Source organism: Camponotus vicinus, unplaced genomic scaffold, assembly GCF_025532165.1.
Source record: "Camponotus vicinus isolate PSW18456_S1 unplaced genomic scaffold, iyCamVici1.0 SCAF_6, whole genome shotgun sequence".
NCBI lineage: Eukaryota > Metazoa > Arthropoda > Insecta > Hymenoptera > Formicidae > Camponotus > Camponotus vicinus.
The window spans coordinates 7,720,469-7,746,785 of NW_028141978.1; the positions used below are offsets into that span (position 1 = coordinate 7,720,469).

At 31.1% G+C, this 26,317-nt stretch overlaps 1 protein-coding gene and 1 long non-coding RNA gene across 5 annotated transcripts in view; one reads left to right on the forward strand and one right to left on the reverse strand.

Annotated features, from left to right (window-relative positions):
- Positions 1-24,402, forward strand: Sff (BRSK family serine/threonine-protein kinase sugar-free frosting). Of its 4 annotated transcripts, none has more exons than XM_083103422.1 (14): positions 2-1,012; positions 1,248-1,888; positions 7,607-7,787; positions 7,873-8,013; positions 8,149-8,299; positions 8,444-8,659; positions 8,801-9,000; positions 9,125-9,355; positions 9,812-10,116; positions 11,303-11,451; positions 11,831-11,983; positions 12,797-12,971; positions 13,892-14,121; positions 14,739-24,401. In XM_083103422.1, exons 2-14 carry the CDS (start codon positions 1,789-1,791, stop codon positions 14,961-14,963), a joined length of 2,457 nt encoding a protein of 818 aa, XP_082959548.1. In that variant the 5' UTR covers positions 2-1,012; positions 1,248-1,788; the 3' UTR covers positions 14,964-24,401. The 4 variants fall into 4 exon arrangements, with proteins under 4 accessions (XP_082959550.1, XP_082959548.1, XP_082959549.1 ...); XM_083103423.1 differs by having other exon boundaries at positions 2-1,004; XM_083103424.1 differs by having other exon boundaries at positions 1-1,888; positions 13,892-14,103; positions 14,739-24,402.
- LOC145973840 (uncharacterized) overlaps positions 24,131-26,317 on the reverse strand; it is a 7,033-nt gene continuing 4,846 nt past the window's right edge. Inside the window, exon 2 of the long non-coding RNA XR_014439556.1 lies at positions 24,131-24,535. This is a non-coding gene — a long non-coding RNA (uncharacterized LOC145973840). The remainder of the gene's footprint in view (positions 24,536-26,317) is intronic.

Sequence of the window (26,317 nt, forward strand, 5' to 3'; positions counted from 1 at the left end):
TTGCTCGAAATACAATCGTCTTTTAATAGGAGAGGGTAAAAATAACGGACTATATATACCTTTTAAATAAGGTAAAATTAACGGTAGAAAAAAAACAAGCCATGAACACCCTCGCATGACGAGGAATCTACTCAAGCACGAAGCTCGGACACGAACCAGCGGCAATTGTCTTTGTATCGACGGTGGCAGCAACGCTACCCTCGCGTATCCCACACTTTGCTACCCTGAAGGTGGACACGCGGCTATTCTGTCCGCCACGTTTTCCAGAGTCTGATTTGACACCCTCGTATCGTCGTCGTTGGTGGGTGATGGTTCTCTATGCGCTCAGAGGGCGGAAGGGGTCTTTTCGTTAGCGGGCGTGGGGGTGCGCGCGCATTACTTACACCCCTCTGTGTGCCCGGCACGTAATCGAACTGGGAGCGCCGTGGTAGTCGTCGTCAGTTCCGTAAGACGGGGCTAAATTTCATCGCTAAAAATTGTAATATAGTTCGATGAAAAGAGCAAAAGCTATACAATTTATATAAAACGTGAAGGGAAGGGTTCTTCGAGGGTTGGCTTCTCATCACGATAAAGAGCTCCGATTGCGAGCACGATCACGCCGCTTATCGCTAGATTACAGCAACACCAATGCGTGAATGCGTGCAGAATAGAATGACTCAAGCAAAAGAGGGTGTCCGTGCGTACATGCCAGCTCGATCCGAACGTGTCTAGGAAAGCTTGAGGAGATCGTTAAGTTGTTTTGCTAGTCCGAGCATCGAGCAAAGTGAATATCGTCAACTGAGGCTGACTTGGCTATGGATTTGATGAAAGTCGGCGAACGAACGAGAAGAATCATCGAGAAGTGGCGGATCTGTACAATCGTGAGCGACTAAAAACGGCCGATTTTAACCGAGGCTCACCCTGAGCAAGGCAGGGTGCTGTGGTGTCTTTCCTCGAATCATAATGGCGCCCAACTCCATTTTCGTGGGAACCTGGCGGGCCACGAACGACTGATGCAGAAGCGGGTACTTTCGTAATTATCTAAATCTCAATACCCTTACATAGTTCGCTCGATACCTCGTTAATTCAGATGAGCGGATCAGCTACTGTCATTCTTCGAGATATTTCCAATAATTTTATCAGTGCACGGTCAAGGAGACAACATGAAAAAAATTCACAAGAGACATCCGCCGAAAATAAAAAAACATTCACGACAGTGATAATGTTAGCGTGAGTGTATTTAAATATATAATGTTTTTGCCTGAAAGTATTTGGCGGTCCCTCTCATCGTCGAACGTCCAGTGAATATTGTCTTTTGAGCAAGAAGAATTTAGGCTAGCGAGATAATGATGGATGTACGTGACACGTGATTTATAATTGTCGATTAATTAAAGTGGAAGACAACGATAACATTCATAAATAATTTGTGTTTGAGTTGGAATATGATTTTTGAGAAAAGATGGAATATTGACGATAAATTGATATTTAACGTAAATCGCATTGTTTGTTTTCGGATGTGTTCGAATAAAAAAAGATCTAAGTCGAAGACAATTAATTTATTGAGTTGCCTTTAAGGCATTTCTTATATTCCATCGCAAGTCCAGCCTTAAAATTATTCTAACAAAGTGCACAATGCTGCGTAAAATCGCGGTGAAACACAGTAGACTGATACGCAATCTCGCGAAAAAGTGATAACGACGAACGTGGAGAGCACAAGAGGCAGAAGACTCGTGTGGTTCGACTTCAGTGGCTTGTACAAAACAACCATTCAACCTGGCGGACCAAGAGGAAGGCGGAGGCTCAGCAGCGATGCAGGGCAAAGAGAGCCCTATCGGGTCCAACACCCAGGAGACTCATCAGTACGTCGGCCCTTATCGGTTGGAAAAGACCTTGGGAAAAGGCCAGACTGGTGGGTGGTGCATCATCTCTCGTTCTCTCTCTTTCTTTCCCTCTGCCTCCCTTTCTCTCTCTTTCTCTCTTTCTTTTTCTTTTTATGACATAAAATCTTTATCATAAATGTTACCGTGATTGACGATAGCAAATTATGAAAACGAATAGCTACAGGCATGTCTGTTTAAATCAATCATGTCTATTTAAATCAGTTTAAGCGCAAATTCTGCGCGTTCAAGAAGATATATGAGGCTTCGCACACATTTCTCATTGATGGAAATAACGAAACTTTACAATTGTATATGGACCGACTGTGTGTGTTCGAGACAACAGTATCTCGATTCTCGCTAAAATTGATTGAAGTCTACATGGTCGATATAAATTTGCTATAAATTTTTTTGTGCGATTTCAAGAACGCTATTTGTACGTTGTACATGCAGCTTTTGTGAATTATTTTATTATTTATACTTCTGAAACGAAAATATCTCCCAAATCTCTCAAATCTACAGAAGATTTGATATAAATTTATGATATCGCAATAATAAGGCACGCGAAAGAAAATTTTTCTCATACGTGAGACTGATAATACAATTTAACAAAATAATTTTTCTTGGAACATAAAAATAAAACTAATCATTTCCTGTAATTTTTTAACGCTGAATACATGATTTTGGTTCCCAAATTTTTTCGTCACGTTATAATTTTGAGAAAAATGCAATTAAAATTGAAAAAAATGGCTATTTTAGTGTATTTTATCATACTATAGTAGTTATATACGGTATATAATGTTTTATAAAAATTAAGTATATTGTTAAGATTTTCAGACTTGAAAGAATTTGCTGTATCAACTTAATAATAATTCTTGGTTAAATATGAGATGTATTATGAATTAGAAATTCATTAAAGATCTTAAAGAGTTTCTAATTATGTTATTAATTTAATTTTTTAAATTGTTGAATACAAATCCAATATCAAAATTGATAAATTTAAATTATATACATAAATTTTTGAATGTATATATAAATTTTGGAAAAAATTCAGATATTTTCAAATTTTGATAATATATCCATATTAATTCTGCCACTTTAAATTTATTATTTTTATTAGATTTAGCAACTTAAAAAATTCTTGAATTTAAATAAACATGAAAACTGTGTGATAGATCTTATTGATAAATTTCTTTTAATGATAATCCTAATAACATACTTAATTTTAATTGCAATAAAATTTTCTATAATATACAAGAAAATATATTAAAATATCAATTGACAGTTTAAAATTATAATATATAATGGAATAAGAAATATGAGTTTTGTCTTTGTTTTTTTTATTAAACTGTAAAATAATAAAATCCGACATATAAAATCGAATTTAATAATTAGGGATTTGGCTCAAATAATTAAAAATTAAATCGAAATTGGCACATAAGAGCCACAGCGCGGTTTGGAGTGCAGAGAAGAAACAACACTTCCTTTTTTTATTATTATTGATTACAAAACTTAAATTATAATAATAAAAGGCGAACGTTTCGGATCATATTTGATCCTTCTTCATTATATTAATTTAATCTGTTAACATTGCGCTGAAGAAGGATGAAATATGATCCGAAACATTCGCCTTTATTATTATAATTTGAGTTTTGTAATAAACTAATAATAAAAAAAAGAAAGTGTTGTTTCTCTGCGCACCAACTACCGCACTGTGGCTCTGATGTACCAATTTCGATTTAAGTTTTAATATAAAATCGAATTGTAAGCATTCATTAATGCATGATGAAAATATCAACCTTGACAGTATTTCCAAATAAATTTTTGTAGACCAATTCGATATGAATATTTCATTAACTTTTTTCAGTCCATTGATGTATTGTCATTTTGCCTAAACATAACCTTGGACATTACCTTTTGTCATTACTGCGGCATGTTATATTTTAATGTGTATCACACACATGCAAATTTATCCAAAATAAATGTGCATTTTATATAATTTACATATATCTAAGGGGAATTGTAAAATAAATATTTTGGGAATATGTTTTAATAAAAATTAATAAAAATAAATAGAACAATTCAGGGGAATAAATAATTAAATACTGAATAAAAAATTCTTCATAATATCATAAAAAAAGAAGATAACAATGAGATGACGTTTCGCAGAAACCTCGTATATCAAGAATATTTGTGGACAAGTTAACGCCGCACTAATTTACTCTCACCTCGAAGGCATTCAATGCTATTATACGATCAATACTGATGACATACTAATTATGTTATACAGCGGTTAGGCAGATAGAGAAATGTTTGAACCTAATTATATAAGAACGGTGTAGCGGTATAAATGAAATGTAAATATATATTTGAAATGTACACAAAAAGTATATGTAATCATTTATATTCTCATAAAATAGTAAATTGACAGGAGATTGTACAATTTTTAAAAATTTACATGAATTGATGAAAGAAGCAAAGCAATCTAGAAAGGAAAAATTTTTATCAAAATATTTTAAGAACAATATAATACATATAAGAAAATTAAAATATATTTTATTGATGTATTTTTAAAGCATTTTATCCATGCATAAATCTAGATTTCTCCACTACATAGAAAAGGTTACAACAGAAAATGATACAACAAAGTGAAATTTTATGATTTAAAGTACTATTAAAATTACTATTAATTATCTTATAAAAGCGCCATTTACTCGCTTGAGAACGATTAAAAAAATTGACATAAGAATATTTTAATTTTTAAATATTTTTCATTAAATATCTTTTTGCAATGTATAAAGAAACGTATTACATAATAAATCACTTCTAAATCATTAGTATTCTAGTAACAAATTTTAGTAACAAATGTGACTACAATTCAAAGCTAAAAGCTCTCGTGTTTGAACATCTGTTGTATAAAAGAAATCCTTTACAATAATTGCAAATCTTTATGGAGCAATTAATAAGCGTTTTTAATTAAGCGCTACCGTCGAGGGAAAGAAGGTAATAATATCGACGACAATGAACGCACCAAAGAAAGAAACGCCGATTTACGCGTGTGTATATGAATGCTAAAGTAAATTGGCGGCATGAAAAAATGAGATATAATTTTATTTCAATCAGAGCTTTTTTATTTTTGATATATTTTCTCAGAGCTGTATTTAATTTTTTTGCCGATGGAACTTTCATGGTTTATGCAGAAAAATACGAATTGGTTTTTCGCGATCAAGATGTAATTTCGCAAAAACTTGTTAATGAATTCACGGGTCAGCTTTCAACGAATGAGTTTCGTAGTGGTCATTTCCTCCGACAGACTATATCGATCCTGTATGCATCTTGAAAGGGGTGCCTGCTCTGGCACGTGACAATACGGTGCGTTAATCATACGAATGAATTCCTCTTCACGCTTGGAATTCTGTGATCCACGCGCAAACGGGTAATAAAATTGCCGTTCGTGCTTGCGATACGATTTGAATTATAACCAACGAAATTAAGTGTCGGTGAAAATTTGGAGGGAGAATATATAATGCTTTTTAAAATTTCTTGTTATGTGTTTTCGCGGGAACGAAAATGCTAAAAATATATGAAATCCCAATAGTAAGTTTAATAAATGCAAGTTTGGCGTATTGTGGTTACGAGAAATCAATGAAATTAAAAGCGGGGATAAATCATTATGATTTTGTTACTGATTTTAATTCTGAAATATCTTTTACGACTAATTCTCCCGAAACTAAGGCAATATCGATGTGATATGAAGAAAAGGAATTTATATTGCAAAATGTTCAATCTCGCATCTCCCAGAATTTACTTTTTTAATTCTGAAATATTTTTTACGTAAGACTAATTCTTCCGAAACTAAAGCAATATCAATATGATATGAAGAAATGGAATTTATATTGCAAAATGTTCAATCGTATCTCGCAGAATTTATTTTCTATGCATTCAAAAGATATTAAATTCAAATAGTGGAAAAATTTTTCTAAGCCTATAAAATTTTTCTAAGAAATTGATCAATTTTCTGATTTAAAAAAAAATTCATTAATATATATTAATATGTATCATTAATATATATTAATATAGCATATAATTTGACAAGCATGTATTCTAAACTGCGTGTATGATGCGTATACAAAAATCTCTAGAAATTTCTTTCTACGAATGCATCGACGACGTTAAAACGTGGATGAATCGTTGGGGAAAATGCATTTTAACTTTCAATGGTGTTGCTAATGCAATAGCCATCAGATTTGACGGGAAATGCCGAGTCCGTTTAACACATCCACAGGGATTGTCATGTCAATCATCGGACTTTATTTCATGTAATTCTATTGAGGTTGGCTAAAAGATGATCATCGATCATAAAAAGTGTTTCGGACTATTTATAACTTTGCGATATAACGTCACAGAAATGTAATATATTTTTAGACAATATGTAAATAAGTGCATGCGATAGATATAGGGAAGCCAACGTGCACGTGAAAAATTATGTTTCGCTCGAGTAATCAAAAAACGTTGATCACTTCGTGATAATCGAGCGGCTGCAAGATTGCTAACAGTTTTCGCATAATCGCTATGCAAAGCTGTGCAATTCTTTATCTAGGATTAAACTCTTTATACCTTCAATTAGATGCAACTTCATTACTAGGAGGTAATGCTTAATTGCTCTCCATTATCGCTTTACAATGAACAGTTTCCTTCTGCTTTTCTTCTATCCTGTTTTCTCTTTGTATATCTGCTTAAACAATGTACAACCGTCATCGTCGGTCATTTAAGTGGATAAAGATATTATATGGCGCGACTTTTTATAGATTTCCGACTATGATTTAAGCCAATTCTACTTCATAACTTTTGATCTTTACATCGATTCTACTTTTGAACTATATTTTTTATAAAAGATTCATTATAAAAGATTATAAAAATCTGATCTGATATCTCTTTTTCTCTTCTATTTAATAATATACTGATTGTGTGTAATATATATACATCTGTGTGATAATGTAACTACAAAATAATATCTTTTATTGTGAAACCCATAAAAATATAATAAACAAACAATTTTTTTCTAACTATAACCAATATTGTATGTCATGCGCAAATTAATTCGCGCTTGATTAAAGGTGTAATATTATTGGGCATTCATATTCCGCGAATACGACCGTGTCATTATAATATAATAGCATGTAATTAGGAATAGAACAAGGGTAATATACGGTAAATGATAATAAATCAGTATTTAAATGATAATAAATCAGTATTATATCTATAATATTATATTTATAATATGATATTTATAATATTTACAATATTATATTTGATAAACTTGAGTTATTAATATATTTCAAAATAGCATACAGCAAAAACGGATGAAATTATTATAATTATTTGCAAATAACAATTTTCTCTAGTTAAAATCCATTTTAACGCGACCTATTTCAAGTTTTCGTGAATTATTAACAATAAGGAAGGAATTTGAAGCTAAACTCGAGTATATATAATCAAGACTTTAATATTATATTTCCCTTAATAATATATTCCTAACTCATTATTATCGCAAAATTGCAGAAAATTATATTATTCAAGAGTAATAATGAGACAAAAATAACATAATTAGAACTGTTTATGTTTTGTGAAGCATAACAATCAAATATTTTTCAAAACTAATAAAATATACGAGAATCTTTTTTTGTTTCTTAATCTTCCAATTTTCCTGTACTAATATAAAATAAAAAATTCGCCTTTTTTTATTTTAGGATTAGTAAAGCTCGGCGTACACTGTGTGTTGGGCAAAAAGGTGGCAATCAAGATTATCAATCGTGAAAAGCTTTCGGAGTCTGTGTTGATGAAAGTGGAGCGCGAAATCGCAATCATGAAACTGATCGACCATCCACACGTGCTCGGTCTCTCGGATGTGTACGAAAACAAAAAATATCTGTAAGTTTTGATAAAATTATTTTGACGAATGAAGAAAACTTACAAACGATGCAAAAATATTATATATTTTCAATATTCTTCTAAGATATCTTGTTCTGGAACACGTCTCGGGCGGAGAGCTGTTCGATTATTTGGTTAAGAAGGGTAGACTGACTCCAAAGGAAGCAAGGAGGTTTTTTCGACAAATAATTTCCGCATTAGACTTTTGTCACAGCCATAGTATATGGTGAGTCGCGTATACATATTGTTATATTATAAATGTTACTTATATAATCGTCTCTTTTTTAATTTTTATTATAATCGTCTTTTATTTCTCGACAATATTTATGATGTGCGTTTTATTTTATCGTTATTTTTACAGTCATAGAGATTTGAAACCTGAAAACTTATTACTGGATGAAAAAAATAATATTAAGATAGCAGATTTTGGAATGGCATCCTTACAACCTGCAGGCTCCATGCTGGAGACCAGTTGTGGATCACCTCATTACGCCTGTCCCGAAGTCATTAGAGTAAGAGCTTCTACTATAATTAATTTTCTCGATAATAATTAATCAATATCAAGTTACAAAAATGATAAATTAAACGAGCAATAGTTAAGCCTATTTGAGTTCGACCTGTAAGTAAAACCATTTGTCGCTCCTTTCTTTTCGCAGGGTGAGAAGTATGATGGCAGAAAGGCGGACGTATGGTCCTGCGGGGTAATACTTTACGCGCTTCTAGTGGGCGCTTTACCATTCGACGATGACAATCTGAGAAAACTACTAGAGAAAGTTAAGCGCGGACTGTTTTATATACCGCACTTTGTGCCACCTGAGTGCCAGAATTTGCTCAGGGGTATGATAGAAGTTGATCCTGAGAAAAGGCTGACGGTAAGACGCTTTATATCTTTTTCCAGCTTGTGAAACGACTTTTAAAAATAAATTAAAGCTATTACATGTATTTATTAATCATGAAACATTTTGCAAAAGAAAAACTTAAGTAAAAAGCAAAGTATATTATTTTTCTTTTAGTTAGCGGAAATAAACAGACATATCTGGGTAACAGCGGCGGGTAAGGGTGAACTCGAGTTGGAGCTGTCGATGATGGATGTAGTGCAGACGCACGTTATTCCGTCCGTGGATGCGATCGATCCCGACGTGTTACAAGCGATCGCAAGTCTTGGTTGCTTCAAAGAGCGTGACAAACTTATTCAAGAACTGCTCAGTCCAAAGTAAGATAATTCCACTCCGATAGAGAGACGTTATATTCCACTTCAATCTATCCAAGTTCTATTAGAAATGTCTAAGTTCTATTGAAAATGATCTTACAAAGTAAATAAAAAATTTCTCCTTTAGCCATAATACAGAAAAGGTGATATATTTCCTATTGCTGGAGAGAAAGCGAAGAAGACCGGCGTGCGAGGACGAGCTCGAAGTAATGAGGGGAGGCATGAGGGGATCCGCAGGACAATTAGAAGCTGATCCACCAAGAAAACGAGTAGATACATGTAGAGTGAACGGAAGTACCGCGCTCAATCTTGGACAAATCAGTCACGGATCGCCTCTGACGCCTAGAAGACAGTCTAGGTAAACTCGCATGAATTTAGATAGGAAGAATAATAGCGTTATGGCAAAAATCATCTTTATCTTGAAATTTTACGGTGGAAATTAAGTTCTGTGATCAATTCTTGCATTTTGCGGTTAAAACTTATACATGTTTGATGAAAGAGTTTTGTAACGTCAGGTAACTGCGGTTTATTTCAAATTGGCATCGCATGACAGCGTCAATTATGTCGCGTGTTCGTATTCATATGTATTTGTTCCGTATCGCTTTTTTCCTTACTTTGTCGGATCTGAGCACTGCTAAAATGTTTAGGTCTCACGCCATGTTTGAGCTCTTTTATATAAAACGCAGTCACCAACTACGATCCTTTTATTTCATCCGATTAATATCAATGGGAACATCAATTAAAATATCTAATCTTTTATGAATTAATTCAAATAATTTAAATTGAAAGTTAATTGCATTGCTAATTGTTGCAGCACGAGACACCACGCGCGTCGATCACCAAGTACAAGCGGATGCCACACTCATAGCTCTCATTCACACACGTCAACGCCGGGTAGTTCACCGTTGCACGCGCCTGCGGGCTTATTGAGTCCCCATAGAGCGGTGCCGATATCACACGTGGGTCAAACGATTACCAGTAGCCCACACAGATTGTCCATCGGCAGCAGTACCACTACTACCGCCGGAAATGGCAGTCCCACGAGTCAGAGTGCACCAACGCCAGCCTCAGCGTCGGCGCTCACTAGTGTCGGCATTGAACTCAATGAGATGCAACCTGGTAAGTTCAGTAATTTACAAATTACTGCAAATTATTCTATGTTTATCCTCATCTTACAAAAATACTTTTATCTCTCTCGTTGTAGCATATATTATTATTATTGCTAATAATAATAATAATAACATTGTCAATGTTAATAACATTGTCTGTATTGTTAATACTTTCCTATATTCTTAATTTGCATGGTTAGGTTTTAATATTTTTTTAATGCTGTCCACTATTTTACACTTGCCACTTGATTATTCATGGATAAAAGTGCCAATACCACATGAAACAGCATTTTTATTTTATGTATATCGAAAAAATAAGGACTAGGAAAGTTTTTCTTAATTTTAACAAATTAAGAATATAGAAGTTTGTTGACTTTATATTGTGCTTTTTCTTGTAAAAATAATTTAATTCACAAGTACTTTTTATTATAATATTTTTAGTTTATTTTATATAAAAATTATTGTATTTTAATGCTTTAGTACCAGTTTTTCTATTAATATATTTATATGCCATTCATCAATCTTTTATTTTGTTACATATTTTCAAGTTGTGGCCATTTTGATTACTATGCACTGGTTGTAGTATGTTGTGCAATATAAATAATAATCACCTAAATTAATTGCTGTTCTTAAAGATCATAACAAATTAATATTAATTTATATTTCATTGACCATTTTCCTTTTGACATATATTATAGAGAGCGTAAATATAATACACTCTTTGTGTGAATTATAAAAAAGTGGTCCGTAAAGTATAAGTTTATGTTAATATTTATCAAGATTATTACAAGCATGACAGATTATATAATACTATTCTATGCTCCTATGTTTATCGTATAATTTTAAGATTGTCTATCTAATATTTAAACAGGAATCTCTCGATTGTCAATCTAATGTTTAAACAGGAACTTTGATACAATCAATGCAGATTGGCATGTCCGATATTATGTCTTATCAAACGTTGTTATTTTGATTTATATACAAAATTGCACTGTAATTAAACAAATTGCATCATTTGTTTCACATGATTCTATTCTTTTTTCAATTAATAATACAATAACGATTGTAATAAAGAAATTCGAAAAAAATAATATAATTAATTACAAAAAGAATGGATTGTCTAACTATCGTGTATTATTTTAATATGCTTAAGATAAGTATATGTTTTTAAAACGTAAAAACTTGTTTCGCAATAGTTGCGGTCGGTATTACACCGCCAGGATCGCCTCACACAGGAGCAGGATCTGGAGCTCATCACTGGAGATCGAGACTGACCACGATCAAGAATTCTTTTCTAGGCAGTCCCAGGTTTCATCGTCGTAAATTGCTCACTAGTACCGAGGAGGTATGCGATAATAGATAGTAAAAATTCAATTAATTTCTTTTTTTATAATTTGTATTATAACATTTGTATCTTTCATTCATAATATACGATTTTTTACAACAATTGAATTTTAGATTGGCTTAAGTTCTCTTAATACAATTTAAAAATTGATAAATATTTTCATAGCGAAATTTCGTCGAAGAACAGAAGTTAAGAATTTTAGTGCGATATAATAAATAATTTATAACAATTCTATTCTAGTTATCAGAATAGATTATTTCTTGGAATTAAAATTTAATGAGCACTAAAAATAAAAATTCTGAGTATATATAAAATATAAAATTAATTTTATTCATATATCTCAGGAGGAATCACAAAGTAAGCTTCCTACTGCATATAGGTACACCTCACGCCAGATTCCTCTCCGGAACTAACAAAGAAATCATGGTTCGGTAGTTTGATGACTACAGAAAAAGATGAGACCTTTACCGTCCTGGTTAAGGGGAAACCGCTGGCCAGTGTCAAGGCTGATCTGATTCATGCTTTCTTGTCGGTAAGTATTATTACTCTTGGTTAAAATATGATTAATATAATGGGCGATTAATTTAACTTTAATATGAAATTTCAGCAAAATTTCAAATTATATATTTATCGATTCTAATCTTTCTTTCCACATGTCAAATAACAAATAATTAATAATAATAATTTTGAAGTAATTTTGAATTAATAAAATGCAAGTATATTATTTAATAAGAATTACTCGCATTTGGGAATAATTTTTAGAAGAAAAGTAATTATTTTTTGAGAGAGAAACGAATAATTTTAACAATGTTTATGCAAACATCTGCAATACAAACGGAACGGATTAATTAACATACATTTAAAGAAATGTGAATTTTCATTTAAAATTACAATATTTAATTTAAAGAGGAATTGTATGACTCAAAGTCTTTGAAATTTAATAAAAATCTTTGCTAAACAAAAATGTTGTTTCTGAAATGAGACTAAAATAAAATTCTCTATACTGTACAATCTTCCAAAAATTCCATATATATTTATTTTTTATACAGTAACTATATAATTTTAAATAGTAATTATTAGAGATAGATAAAATTATTTGAGTTTATATTTAAAGAAATATATTACATATTTATTGCTGTGTATATACAATATTTTTTATCCACCAATAGATCCATTTCTATGATTGTCCAGCATCTTTTAAATAGACGTTAACCATAAAAGCCTTGTATGTGAGATTTGCGATATAAATTTATCGATTTCATTTAATCGAACATGACCTAATATATTAATTTCTTTAGTATTTTCAATTATATTTTTAATTTGGAACGAACTCTTGTATTTGCAGATAGCAGAATTATCTCACAGTGTAAGCTCACCGATGTCGTTCAGAGTGGAATACAAGAGAGGTAGCACTGCACCTGTCATGTTCCAAAGACAAGTGCGATTTCAAGTTGACATTAGCGCGATTTCGAAGCAACCAAACGAGCCCCTCTTCGCTATCACGTTCACATTATTGAGCGGTAAGTACACAATAGCATTATTGCAGATTTCTTTTTTTTTGTAAAATGTCATTTTCGAAATTGAACATAATATAAAAGAAACTAAAATTCTAAATTAACTAAAGATCAAAAGAGACATATAAAGCTTTAACGAAAATACGCGATAAACACTAGTAGATAGAAATATTGTTCGACGGTTGGCAGTCATCCAAGCGCAACCAAATCGATGCTACCTTGACTCAGCTAATATACCTACAACCTTATATCTTATCTGCACTTGTATAGAGATAAGTCGACGGATAGATCCTTATAGCTTTTCTTCCGACAATTAGCTTAATGTAGTCAACGAGAATAAACTGTATTTACTTAGCTCATAAATTCAGTATACAATCTCCCTTATCTATAATCTTATATTTATAATAATTATTTATATTCCTTATTATATAAAGTCCAATTAGCTTCTTTTCTTTACATTTCTGGACAAAAAGAATTCTATACATTTCAAGATAGCTAGTATTTAGATTTTATACATAGTGATCTAATAATTACTCATCAAAAATTTTCCCCATTATTTTTCTGATGTGTTAATTGTCATTCTAAAACGGTTATTTGATTCAGATGCTCCCGCATTTGGTTAATATTGGCGATAAATATTAGCTTGCATTAATTCTCTCTACAAAATGTGATCGTTTAACTTTGGAACACTCTGTGTGTATGTGTGTACATATATACATATAATAAGATGAATTAATTAAAATACATATATATATGTGTGTGTGTATGTTTTAATCAATTTGTTTTAATTTTATTTGAGAATATTTTATATTTATAGAAGAAAATATAACTATGAAGAAAAAATGTAATGTATGTAGTTTTCTAAGTTTCTCCGTAAGAATAAAAAACAAATTAAGAGTTATAATGCAATTGATCAACATTCGCAGGCAACATTCGAAGATTTAGGCGAGTGTGCGAACATATCCAGTCCCAAGTATGTTCGAGAAATGTGGGCATAAGTTTAGGAGGCCAAAGCAGAGCCGCACCTCCTAGTCCGAGAGCCTCCAGAAAATTTACCACGGAAATGAGTGAGAGCTCCAGCTGCGGCAGCGATACGAGCGAACGGCTGTTTCTTACTCCTCATCCAGCTACCAGACAGGTAGTCTGTTTTAACAAGGTAGCGCATCATCTCCATTATCTTCATCATCGTTAGCATAAAAGTAATATTGTTTTCTTAATTATTAAACCATTTTAGATCGTTAAAATTATTTCATTGCGCCAAATTTCGATGTAACATTAAATCTTATTTAGTTTATAAAGCCCTGAGAAAAAAATGCATATATATAATCAAATATATACATATATATGTGTAAAATAGGTCTATATAGGTTTTCTTTCTCTTGTATAATCTTTATTCGTATATATAGGAAAAATGATATGAAGAATAATTGAAATATAATTAGAAAAATAATTTTCACATTAGTTTTTAAAAGTGAACATTGAAAAAAATGAAAAAAAATTATCTTTATATAATTATATATAATTATATAATTATATATAATTATATATAATTTTTTCTCATTTCTTTAAATTTTATTTTCTCTAAAAAATATAATGCAAAAATTACTTTTTATATTATTTTATACATAATTATATATATCTATATTTGATTATATATAGATTTTTTCGGGCTACAGTATTTCCGCATGAAATAGAGAATTTATTTTTTTAAAAGAATATTATTAATAATTCTATATTATTAACTAACATATTATGTGTGCCTGTCAATTTTAGATCGATTCGGACATCGAGTCGGATACTTCTGTATTTGACGTAAAATCGCCGACTCGTGAAAACGGTAGAAGAAGCTCGACATCAACAAATAATAACAATGCTCTACCGGGCGACACGACATCGACGCCAGACAACTCGCCAAAAGCAGTGCGAAGTAATTCGGAAAGCCAGAACACGCCCGAGAAGAAATGTGTCACCACGATGAGTGGTAACAACATAGCGTGATACTATCAGAACATTCGCTTCGAATTTCGATCGAGTCTGAAGAACTTGTGGGATAGTGCTCAGAGATTTTGGTGAGGTTTTCTCTGACGAACGCTTAGAACATCTTAATAGAAAAGCATATGAACCGCTATACGTTATTCAACAACATAGAAGATCGAGGTCTAACATTATATATAAATATTTCCATCAGCAGTAATAGCAAGAAGATCAAGAGATGACAATGGGGATAGTGCAGTCATTCATTATGTAAACGAAATTCGAAACATCGAAATCTTTAGTGCGATTTCTATACTTACTTTCCACTTTCGGAATTAAGATATGCTTGATTATGTTTCGAGAAATACGTATGTACATGAAATTTTGTTTGAACAACTCGAATCTAAATCACATACAGACGTTAGAATACAACATTAAATGTAGATATCTCATGCTATTTTGTTCGTAAAATAAATAATTCTCCGCGAGAGATATTATTTCCAAATCGCCTCCAGATAAAATCATCATAAATCTTGCGGAATCAGTGATGTGTATTTAATAATAAACAAACCTTCACGGTGCGACACACATGAAGAATCACACGAAGAAAAGGATTCCGGAAATGAAGTGTAAAGTATATTAAAGAAATGTGTTTGTTATAAGTAGCGAGATTTAAGTGCAATGACACATTAGTATTGTTTTTTTACATTAGATATTATTGCAAAATAGCATTTTCCTGTGCAATAATCGCTGATTTTCGTCTGTTAAGTTTATAAATGATGTTTTTGCATTAGGCATGTTTTATTCGTTAGATAGAAAAATTACAAACGCCGTTGCTCGAAATACGTTATTGTTATTTCGATAAATTATAAATTATGTTATCCTACAAACTATAATTTTTATTTATTTATAATTTATTATTATAAAAATTATAATATATTTTTTTTATTTAATTTATAATTTCATTATATCAATCTATCCTCAAAGCAATCTGTCTAAATTCATATCGAACATATTCCTACATCCATTGAAAAACACGAGCCCGGTACGATCGAGCGCAAAGAACGCGCCGAGAGATTTTTTCACGCACGATGAAAAAAAGAGAGAGAAAGAGCAAATTCTCATAAACCTAGAAAATACTAATAATAAATACGAACAATCTCATAATAGTATGCGCAAAAAAAATGGGTATACACACATATACAGATTGTCAGCATACCATCTATTAATGACAGATTGTTGAGATCATTGTTTCCTCAGCAAAAATGTCGAGGGAGGTCATCAATCTTTGTAAATTTCCAATTTTTGCCATTATACAGTCTTGTAAATAAACCTTGAATTAAAATTTTATTAAAATAAACTCTTCATTTAAAATTGATTAAAAAATATAATTTTGTTAATCTTCTAAATCCACAAAGCTTAGTTTGCGAAAAATCCTTTTTTTCGCTTATAACTCGGAAATTATTGAAATTATGCCTTGATATATTGTTGTTGAGAAAAATCATTTCCAAATGATCTCAAGAATCTGTCATTGATGGATAATACGCTAGAAAGTTCTGTATATGTATAATTTCTCGTTTCTCACAAAAAGAAAGAATTATTGACTCGATGAAGATACTTGAAATCCATCATAAAGCAATTAAAAAAACCGCATTGATTAATATAACTCGTATAAAAAAAGAAATAAACTACACACACGCACGCACGTATGTAGATATGTATGCATGTTATATGTATGTACATATATATGTATGTATGCACGTATGTATGTATGCATATATGTATGTATATATATGCGTACATATAAAGTTTAAAAATTTATGATATATAATCTTTGCACGAACGTATGTAATATTTATCAAGATAAATAAAAATATCTCAGTAAATATGTATCTAAAAATAAATCGATTTAAAAAAATAAAATTTCCAGAGTACTTTATATTCATTAATTGGAAATATACTGGGCCATAAATCAGATTTGTTGTAAAGATAAATTTTTTCATATATATTCAAAAGATATTTCCAATAGTTTTGTATGAAAATACCTGTTCATTGTACACAGACTGATAATTAATAAATATAACAGAAAAATAAACTCGAAAATGCTTGTGTATGTGTGATTTACAGAATCATATATTTACTTATAACTTTTTGTTTATTTTGACGAGTATTACACATGCGTTTGTATCATAAATTTATAAAAACTACATACATTTATAAAAACACACACACATCAAATAAATAAACAAACAAATATACATTCACACGCACGCATGCATGCAGTGCGTATATACATATTGCGTGCATGTGTACATATACATATATGTATAATAAAAAAAGCAGTAAAAATTCTGCACTTTCCTAAGTCGAATAAGTAGTTATTATAAAGATTATTTGATAAAGATGCAGATATACGAATCTTCTCTCAATGATTGACATGTTGTCAAGATGATGATTCTGCGTAACATCTAAAAATCACTCGTTATTTTAGTCAACTTTTTAATAAACAACGAGCGAAAACCCCTTTAAATCCTTTGGTTGTTACTCAAAATTATGATCTTGACGGTATAATTTAAAATAATTGGAAGGAGATCCATACATCACATTTTTATTCTTCACACAGACATATCTCGAGATTATCCCTATCGACTTCTTAGTGAGAAATGATATAAGATATCATAAATGCATGTTAAGCACTGTTTTTAAGCGAAGGTTTATTACATAAGGCTACATCGTGATAGATGTTTACGAAGAGAGGAGGAAAAGCTAGATATGTAAAATAAAATGGATGGAATAACGAGCGTTGAGCGCCCGAATACTCTCAAAAAACATTATCTTCAAATTCATCGATTTTCGAGAATGTGATGCATGCTTGGAGGAAGAATTATTCTTAACAATAATTCTTAATAGCATCGCAATTTTTGAAATTCTTATTAATTACGATTAAATTATATAAGCCAGAGATCGAATATGTATAATATAAACATATTCACACGCGAATCAAAATTATGATTTTTTTTTTAGTGAATGCTGAATTCTCCGAATGATAAATTCTCGCTTTAGATATTACCTACTTATTATAACGCGCATGTGTGACAACTCGTTCCTATATAAATATTCGAATAAATGTCTGTAAACTATCTTTACAATCGATAAATGATATAAAAAGAGAGAATTAGCGATCTCCATTTTTCGTTGCAAGTAGTAAAATTTTGTGGAACATAAACCGCGATGTTTTTCAGTTAAAGCGCTCAGCTAAAGATAGATATACATTAATATTCCGCATCCTCAAACAAAGATATACGTAGTATTGTAAAAAAAATAGCAGGATGTATCGAAAATATTGTTATAATGAGAAAAAAAACCTAGTATAAAGTTTTATGAAATCGTTAACCCTTAACTCTATTTACAATTTTTGTATTTTGCGCTTTTATTTGTGCATAAATATTTAATAAATTGTATATTTATACGATTTAAAAATTGAAAGGGTTAACGAAAAGATGATCTATTTAAGATTTATCCAAACACATTTCCATAACCATATAATGAATATCCATAGAAAAATTAAATCAATCAATCTAATATAAAAAATACTATATTGTATTTTTTATATTGAACGCATGAGTGATTGAGTTTCTTTGTGTATATGCATTATACGATTGTACAAGTTTATAGATCTGCCTTTATTTATACGTCAATGCGCACATCAATTTTACACGAATAAAATATCAATATTTCCGTTTTTCTTTATCGCTTTCCAAAAATCAATTTCCAATTATTGCCTTTAATCGTCGTAGAAATAAATCATTAGATATTGTTAAAAAGAGAGCGAGTTTTAGTAGTTAAGCGTTAAATGCACAAAGTTCGAATAACTTATCAATGAGTTTATTGCGTTATTAGTTGTATAATAATTATATCAACAAGAATTAAGAAACAGCAATGTCATTATTCGAATATACCCGCGATTAATCCGCGATAAAAAAATCACTATCTTTTGCGTATCATAAATAGTAAAATCATAAAACGTGATATCCTTTGAAATCACTTAACGATGTAAATAAATTTTCCTTATTTGATGTTTTTTTTTTTGTTGACGATTCGAGTTTGATAATATAAGCGAATCGTCTATTAATATACGAGAATGAAAGTAATAGAGAGTGTATGATATAAGAAAAAAAATGAAGGTTCTCGTTGCATAGATGAATGTGGATTTAATATTACAGCATACATAAACAAATAATATAAATTAAACTTAGCATAAGCTTGCAATTATCTATTTACTAATTGCGGTTAAATATAAAACTCGTATATATATATATATTGCGTATATTATAATAATGAAATTGGAAAAGGGGAAGTGCAAGAGGACGAAAAGGGACGAATTAAAAAAAGAGGGAGAAAGAGAATGTAAAACAAAATTACCGGCCATATTAAATTAAGATTTTATATTGTGCAAGTCTGAATGTGAGCAAAGAAGACTAAAGTACTTTGTATGTAAAAGATGATTAACATTTACGTACACATCTTTGATTCTTGATTTTACTATATAATGTAGATATGAAAATATTGATTAATATTTGGTTATATCTTAATTGACATAACTTTATCTAATTTTTGAAATATTCATATGTAAAAATTAAAAATACAATATATAGATGGACAAAAAGTTTTATATAGGTTTATAACTTTTCATGGGATGAAGCCCAATCGACATCGATCTGCGATCAATGCTTTCACTGCGAAACAAAGTCTATAAATACACTGGAATCTCTTAATAGTGCGCAGTGTGATATAGGAAAATTGCTTCGCATAGAAAATTTCACACATATATAGAGCCTCTCCCCTATGTACAATAATATATTGCATTCTTATCAGCTACATGTATATTTCAAAAACTATTCGAAAGTCGAAGTCTAAATAAGATATAAACAAATATTAATTAGTACTTTCACTTTTATAATATATATGAAGATTAAAATCATCGAAGAAGTGTTCGTTAATGTAAATAATTTTAGAACTTTGAAATTCGCAGAAAGTATGTTAATAATAATAGAAAAAATAATTAAAGATCCTCAATAATTGGGGGAAAATTCTTGAGAAACCTAAAACAGCAATACTTGTACCGAATAACAGCACTAATTTGGAAGCTAAAGCTATGCGACAAATTATAAAAGCATATAGATTTTTTGAAAAACTCAGAACTCAGAACTTTTTAACATAGAAATTATCTTATTGAATCAACTGATTTATTTGAAAAATTTATTTTTTTCTAAAAAACTGTTTTTTTATTTGTTGTATATAGTTTGTTTTCCAAATTAGTAATGTTGTAAAAATATTTTTATTTCAGATTTCTTGATAATTTTTCCCAGTTTTTAAGAGTCTTTAATCACTTTTTTAACCTTGGTATATAACATATTTCCCATGAATTTCAAAAGATTTTTTCATTTCCTTCGAAAACGTAATATTGCCCTTTTTTAACATTGTCCTTTGTCTTACCAATTCAGACGAATTACAGTATAGTTCCGCGTGTAAAGATACAAATTTTGGAACGAATCTTTAACTCTTATTGTATCGTACGAAAGAATAAATACTAAGAAAAATCCATAGGATGATTCGGCGAGTTGATTCAAAGTGATAGATCGATATTTTGCGAATGTAGAAGTTAGAAGCACGTTGTATCGATTTCGACAAAGCATCTCGCCGACAGCTATACTGCTTACATATTTGCAAAATTTTATTTATAAAGGAAAGAACAAAAATACTCGCTATCTCTCTCACGTATCACTGACTTATTTTTCGATTCGCTTTTGCGTATCGCGAGATATATATCGCCACGATTTGCTATGTGATTTGCTATGATCGTGTGCAATCGCAATAGGTATAAAATCAATATTCACGCGAAGAAACTATTTACCAAAAAATTCAGCGACAATGATAAATAAATGTATGCTTTTGCAATAGATTCGAGCTCACGCGCAGATCATGGCAAAATGTCTCGCAAGAAAGACAGGCATTACACAACAAATTCCACAATATATCATACTCTTAAGACATTATAAGCTAGGTTGAATATATAAGAAATTTTTATACGATTTATAAGATAATGAAAATTTTGCGCATGCAATTGATTGATTTATTATTACATGTTTCCTTGTTGGCGTTTTGTTGAATGTGCATTGTATTCTTCGGAGCGTGTATCCCGCGGTAATCCTGCTGAATTTCATGAATTCCACATGATGATGATCAAGCATAATCAGACATGACGACGATAAAAAATTCTTTGAATCTTAAACAATTTTTTTTTTCAAAATCAGACATATGTTCAGTATACATCTTATGTTCAGTTATGTTGAAGTAATTTGCAGAGAAATAATTAAAAAATTGTCTGTTCTTTAATCGATCTTGAGGAAAATATGTAAAGTGTTTTATGTAAGCATCAGGATTCGAGGAAATAAACGATGAAATCGAGCAGGTCGCCGCGATGTGCCTCGCGTGTCCTCATGTTTCTCGAGGACGCGTCTTACCTATTGTAAGATACGTACGCTCTTGCTAAGTGAAACTTTCATGTTATTTATTATGATTATGCTTATTGATATGCTTGCGCATATCTCAATTATTCATCGTGCGTCTCTCACAATCTCTCGGCGCGACACATTTGCGTATATCATATATGTACTTATTTCTTGATTACTTCGATCTTTTGTAATCGCGACAAACGACGAGGTCCAATTAGTTTTAGCAAGATTTAGTAAAAGCGGAGAAGAAAAAGAACTCACCGAATATTTATAGTATCGAGATTAATCCAGATAAGAGGAATGTCTGAAGAGAAGGAAGACGATATCCTTATGATATTGTTTTTTTAGATATCCATCTAGAAAATTGCGTTGGGATACAAATTGCGATTAGAGTCATTTTTCGAAATGATACTTCTTTTACAGTATGTATTATATCACGTTTATTGATTGCATCAAGTGATGCATCATTGATCACATTAATCGTCGGGTCTCATACGCATCATTAGCACGCAATCCTTCTTCCCCTATCATAGATTAAGTACAGAATTTAGCGAGTAGCATGCGGGCCTCGAGAAGTCATGTCAAGTTCCGCTGATGATCGAAGAAAATACAATGGCTTTCTCACAGCGATAGGAACACCTCTTTTTCGAATTTAAATTCATAAAATAAAACGGACGATTGTCACACTAATCGTACGTCACTAAAGCGGCAATGAATAAATCTCGCGACTGGGTAGAATAAAGATTAACAGGAAAGATTCTCAAAAATTAAAGCAATATCAATTTAAATTGATCCGAATCTATCGTTAATAAATTTTGCAGAAAGACGAGAATTAACTTCAAAATATAATTTTGTTTAAATACAATTATTTAGAAAAAGAAAAATTAAAAAAAAATAAATTCCATGGAATAATTAGAAATAAAATAATTTTCGATATTTTGCAACAAAAATTAAAAAATACAGAAATTGACAATTAGTTTTTTTTTGCATAATTATATCCGATTCGAAATATATATTTTTACAATCAATATGGGATATATTATTAATGACTGATCATTAGAAATAGTTAATTTTTCTTTTCGATAAATAACAGTGTAAAGGCCGCAAATTAGACGATTTTTTTAAATCTCCCTCGCGTTATGAGCTTCGATTTATAATCGCGCGTATGTAGTATGTGCTGAATATTTAGTGACGTCCAGACAAAACTGACAATAACGGCTGTGTGAGTGAACAGTATTCCTTTCAGCAAAAGTCTATTGTAGCGTAAATCGTGTTTCGCTTGATCTGCCTATCTAAATCGGACGAGCACATTATGTCCGATCGATATAACCGCATCCCCCCAACTCATACACGTGCATTAATAATTTACTATCAGAATTGCAATAAACTTTTGGTCATACAGCTTGTGTGAGCCGATTACACCAATCCGCTTCGGAATGCAAGATACCATTATTTTCACATTTTATGCAATTTCCAAAAATTTAGGAGCTGCGTTTTAGCATCTCATTATTATAAACCACGTTTCGGGAAGATGTAAAGAGCTCATTATATTATATCGCGAGTACATTTCACTCGAACGTCGTACCAGATTCGTGCAGTTAGCCTGAAGAAAAAAAAGCGCTGAAATTCGATGCATTCACAGTGAACTATTTTTTTACGAAGGCTGAATCCTGCCCTTGCGATTATATGCCGATACTGATTATAATAAGCGATCCACTGTGGATGATTAGACTCTCTTCACACTGCGAACTACGTACGGCAACAATATATGTACGTATTGTAATTCGAGCATTTCACAGGCCGACGAAGTAAGCAAACTATACGGGGTGTCCCAGACTTAACGAATCAGCCGTTAATGGTGGATTCCTGAGGTCATTTGGAGACGAAAATTCTAATACCAAAATGTTGAGGAAGACTTCATAAAAATGTCCAAACTACTGACTACTGTCGCATGGAAAACACAATCGCGCTCACTGCAGAATCCTATTTTTTATTTTATATTCATCCCCTCTATCGATATCGATATTATCCCTGAGCATAGGAGAACGTAACGCGCCGATTGGTAATCTTTAATCTTCTATAGCGCCGAAACTACATCTTCCTCAAGATTTTGGTATTAAGATTTTCGTCTCCAAATGATCGCAGGAATCTACCATTAATAGCTGATTCGTTAAGTCTGGGACACCCTGTATACACAAATACAGACAACACATATATACACGTATATACATTCATATAGTTTTGAGCGATTATTCGCACGCGTATCATTAGATTAATCGTTCAAAATAGAATTTTGTACAATGCAACAATATCTTGCGGATGCATAATAGTTTCATAAAGATAATACAATGTTAAAAATGCGCGACATCCGTGCATTTGCGTCGTGCGAAATTCTGCTTTCGTTCGAGAGAAAAGAAAAAAAATGATACGCGATGCAGCGCGAGGATCCGTAAATCCGTACATACGCTTTGCGATTAATTTTCCATACGATTTTTCGCCGCATCGATATACATATGTGTATATTATCGTTGCATATTATTTAGATCTTATTTGTTAAATATATCGATTCACGCGTATACATTTATCTATTTACTATACGTTCATTGATACTACGCGTGCAATTTTATTTAATACAAAGTGAGTTGAGATGTCTATAATTTAGCGCGATATATTTAATACTGGTGGTTATTTGTCATATGCAATGACTATCTATATAAATTACTATGAGAATTATTATTATTAATATATTATTATTATATTATATGAAAATAAATCGCGCTTTTCCGATAAACGAAACACGAGAAAATGAAGAGGGAGGATGGAGAAATAAAAATTGTAACATATTTGTTGATGGCCAATATCAAATATGTATAAAAATAATAATAATGCAACATTACTAAAATAAACAAATATTATTAAATTTGTTTTGTTAACTTATCTCGATGGTGATCATAGAGTGAACATGCTGATTGTGTCTTTCAGTCACGGTAACGCAAGCTTGAGAAGATATTCGGCTAAGGACTGTCTCCGCAAAGAGGAATATTATCTTCGCTGCTATTATGTATGGTGATGAACAAGCTTCTGGAAATTATATAGATTTCTTTATTTATGTTACATAAGATTGGTACGTGGCGAAGAGTTTGTCAGTTAATTTGACAAAAACGCTGTAATATTAATCAGAAAATACAAATTCAAAAATATTGAGCCATTAAAGTTCCGGAGCAATACTAATCACTTTTATTTTTTTGATCAAATATTTGAGACTCTAGCTAGACATAACATAATTAGAAATAACATCTTCAAGATAAAAACAGAAAATTCTATATCTCTATGTAGGCATTCAAGATAGGCATAGGTAAGTCTTGAGGTATTAAACCCACAATTGCTCTTTGATTGTATAAAACAATTTTACTGTCTAGGTTTACATATGTTACTGTGTAATTGGTAATAAAGTCAGAAAGATTATATTGATGTGATTGTATTACGAGAAATTCACTGGAACGGACAAAGTGGAAAAAAGAAATTTTTAATTTTGCTAGAAGTATTCTATTTGACAATTATTATAAATGGATGTGTATCGACCGCTACTTAGGATAACCAGTAACAATTGACCAATCAAAGAATTCTATTTTGAATTGGTCAATTGGATTCAACTTGGTTTGTTCTTTGTGATTGAACTTTCTGCATCAGTGCAGAAGGTGTGACTAAAGCGTTCTTTTTAACGAAATTGACATCAGACACACTGTCAATATTTCTTACAGTTATTAAAATATAAGCTAGATGTTACATGAAATTTAATTTAATTGCCAAGAAATATTGTGCTCAACAGAGTACTTCAACCATAGTCTTCTATATATTATAGATTGCTGACTTCGAAGCAAGGCCATTTACAATTGGACAGAATATTCACGTTGGATTAATATACATTGTATCATATTTCAATTTGTCGGCAGTTATTAAAGTATAAATTATTTTCATGTATAGACAAATATTTATTGATTGTTATAAACAAGTATTGATTGATATTTTGCTCATTAATGCAGTAATTATATTCTGTCCAATTGTAAATGGCTGCCTTGACTTCAGCAGTAACATCGCTAGTAGCAGTCTAGATTCGGTATTCATAGTCCATTCTTACATTTAAGATCGTTTTAAGTAAGTTTGAAAGATGTTATAATGTCATTTCATTGGCTGAACAGAATCTTAAGATTTGACCCAAGACCAGACTTAAGACGATCTTGAGAACGGACTATGAACCGGCCTAGGTATAATATATAGAGATTTGTGATGCATTCATACTCTGACATTCATGCTCTGACATACATTTGAATTCATGTGTTAAGGCATTCCTATCTCTCTGTGTATAAGTGTGTAAAATCTGCAGTATTACCAACATTTCGGAAAATTTTCACGTTTAGCATGTGTTAATTATATTCATTTGCTTTTTTATTCTTACATAATTAGCCTTTCAGCTCAACTTTTAGCTTTTAGTCAAACATTGCAATAACAATAGTTATTATACAAATATTCAAGCTATTTTTAATGTCACAACTTTAGATTATTAAAAGTTATAATTTTTACATATTTTTTTATTACAATCAAATAGTACGGACAGGTTTCATAAACATTCTCTAAATATATTTTAATATTTTATACGCATCAAGCACTAATAAAAAATATCTCGACAGAAATGTTTTTGAAATCATAATTTACGAAATATATTTTTCATCTTTTTACAAAGAAACAAAAAAATTTATATTTTTAGTTTAAAATTAATATGAAAAAAAATTGCTCGAATATAGCTACAGTGGAACTTCGAAATAGGGCGTTATATATACGAGATTCTAGTCTGTTATAATTGAC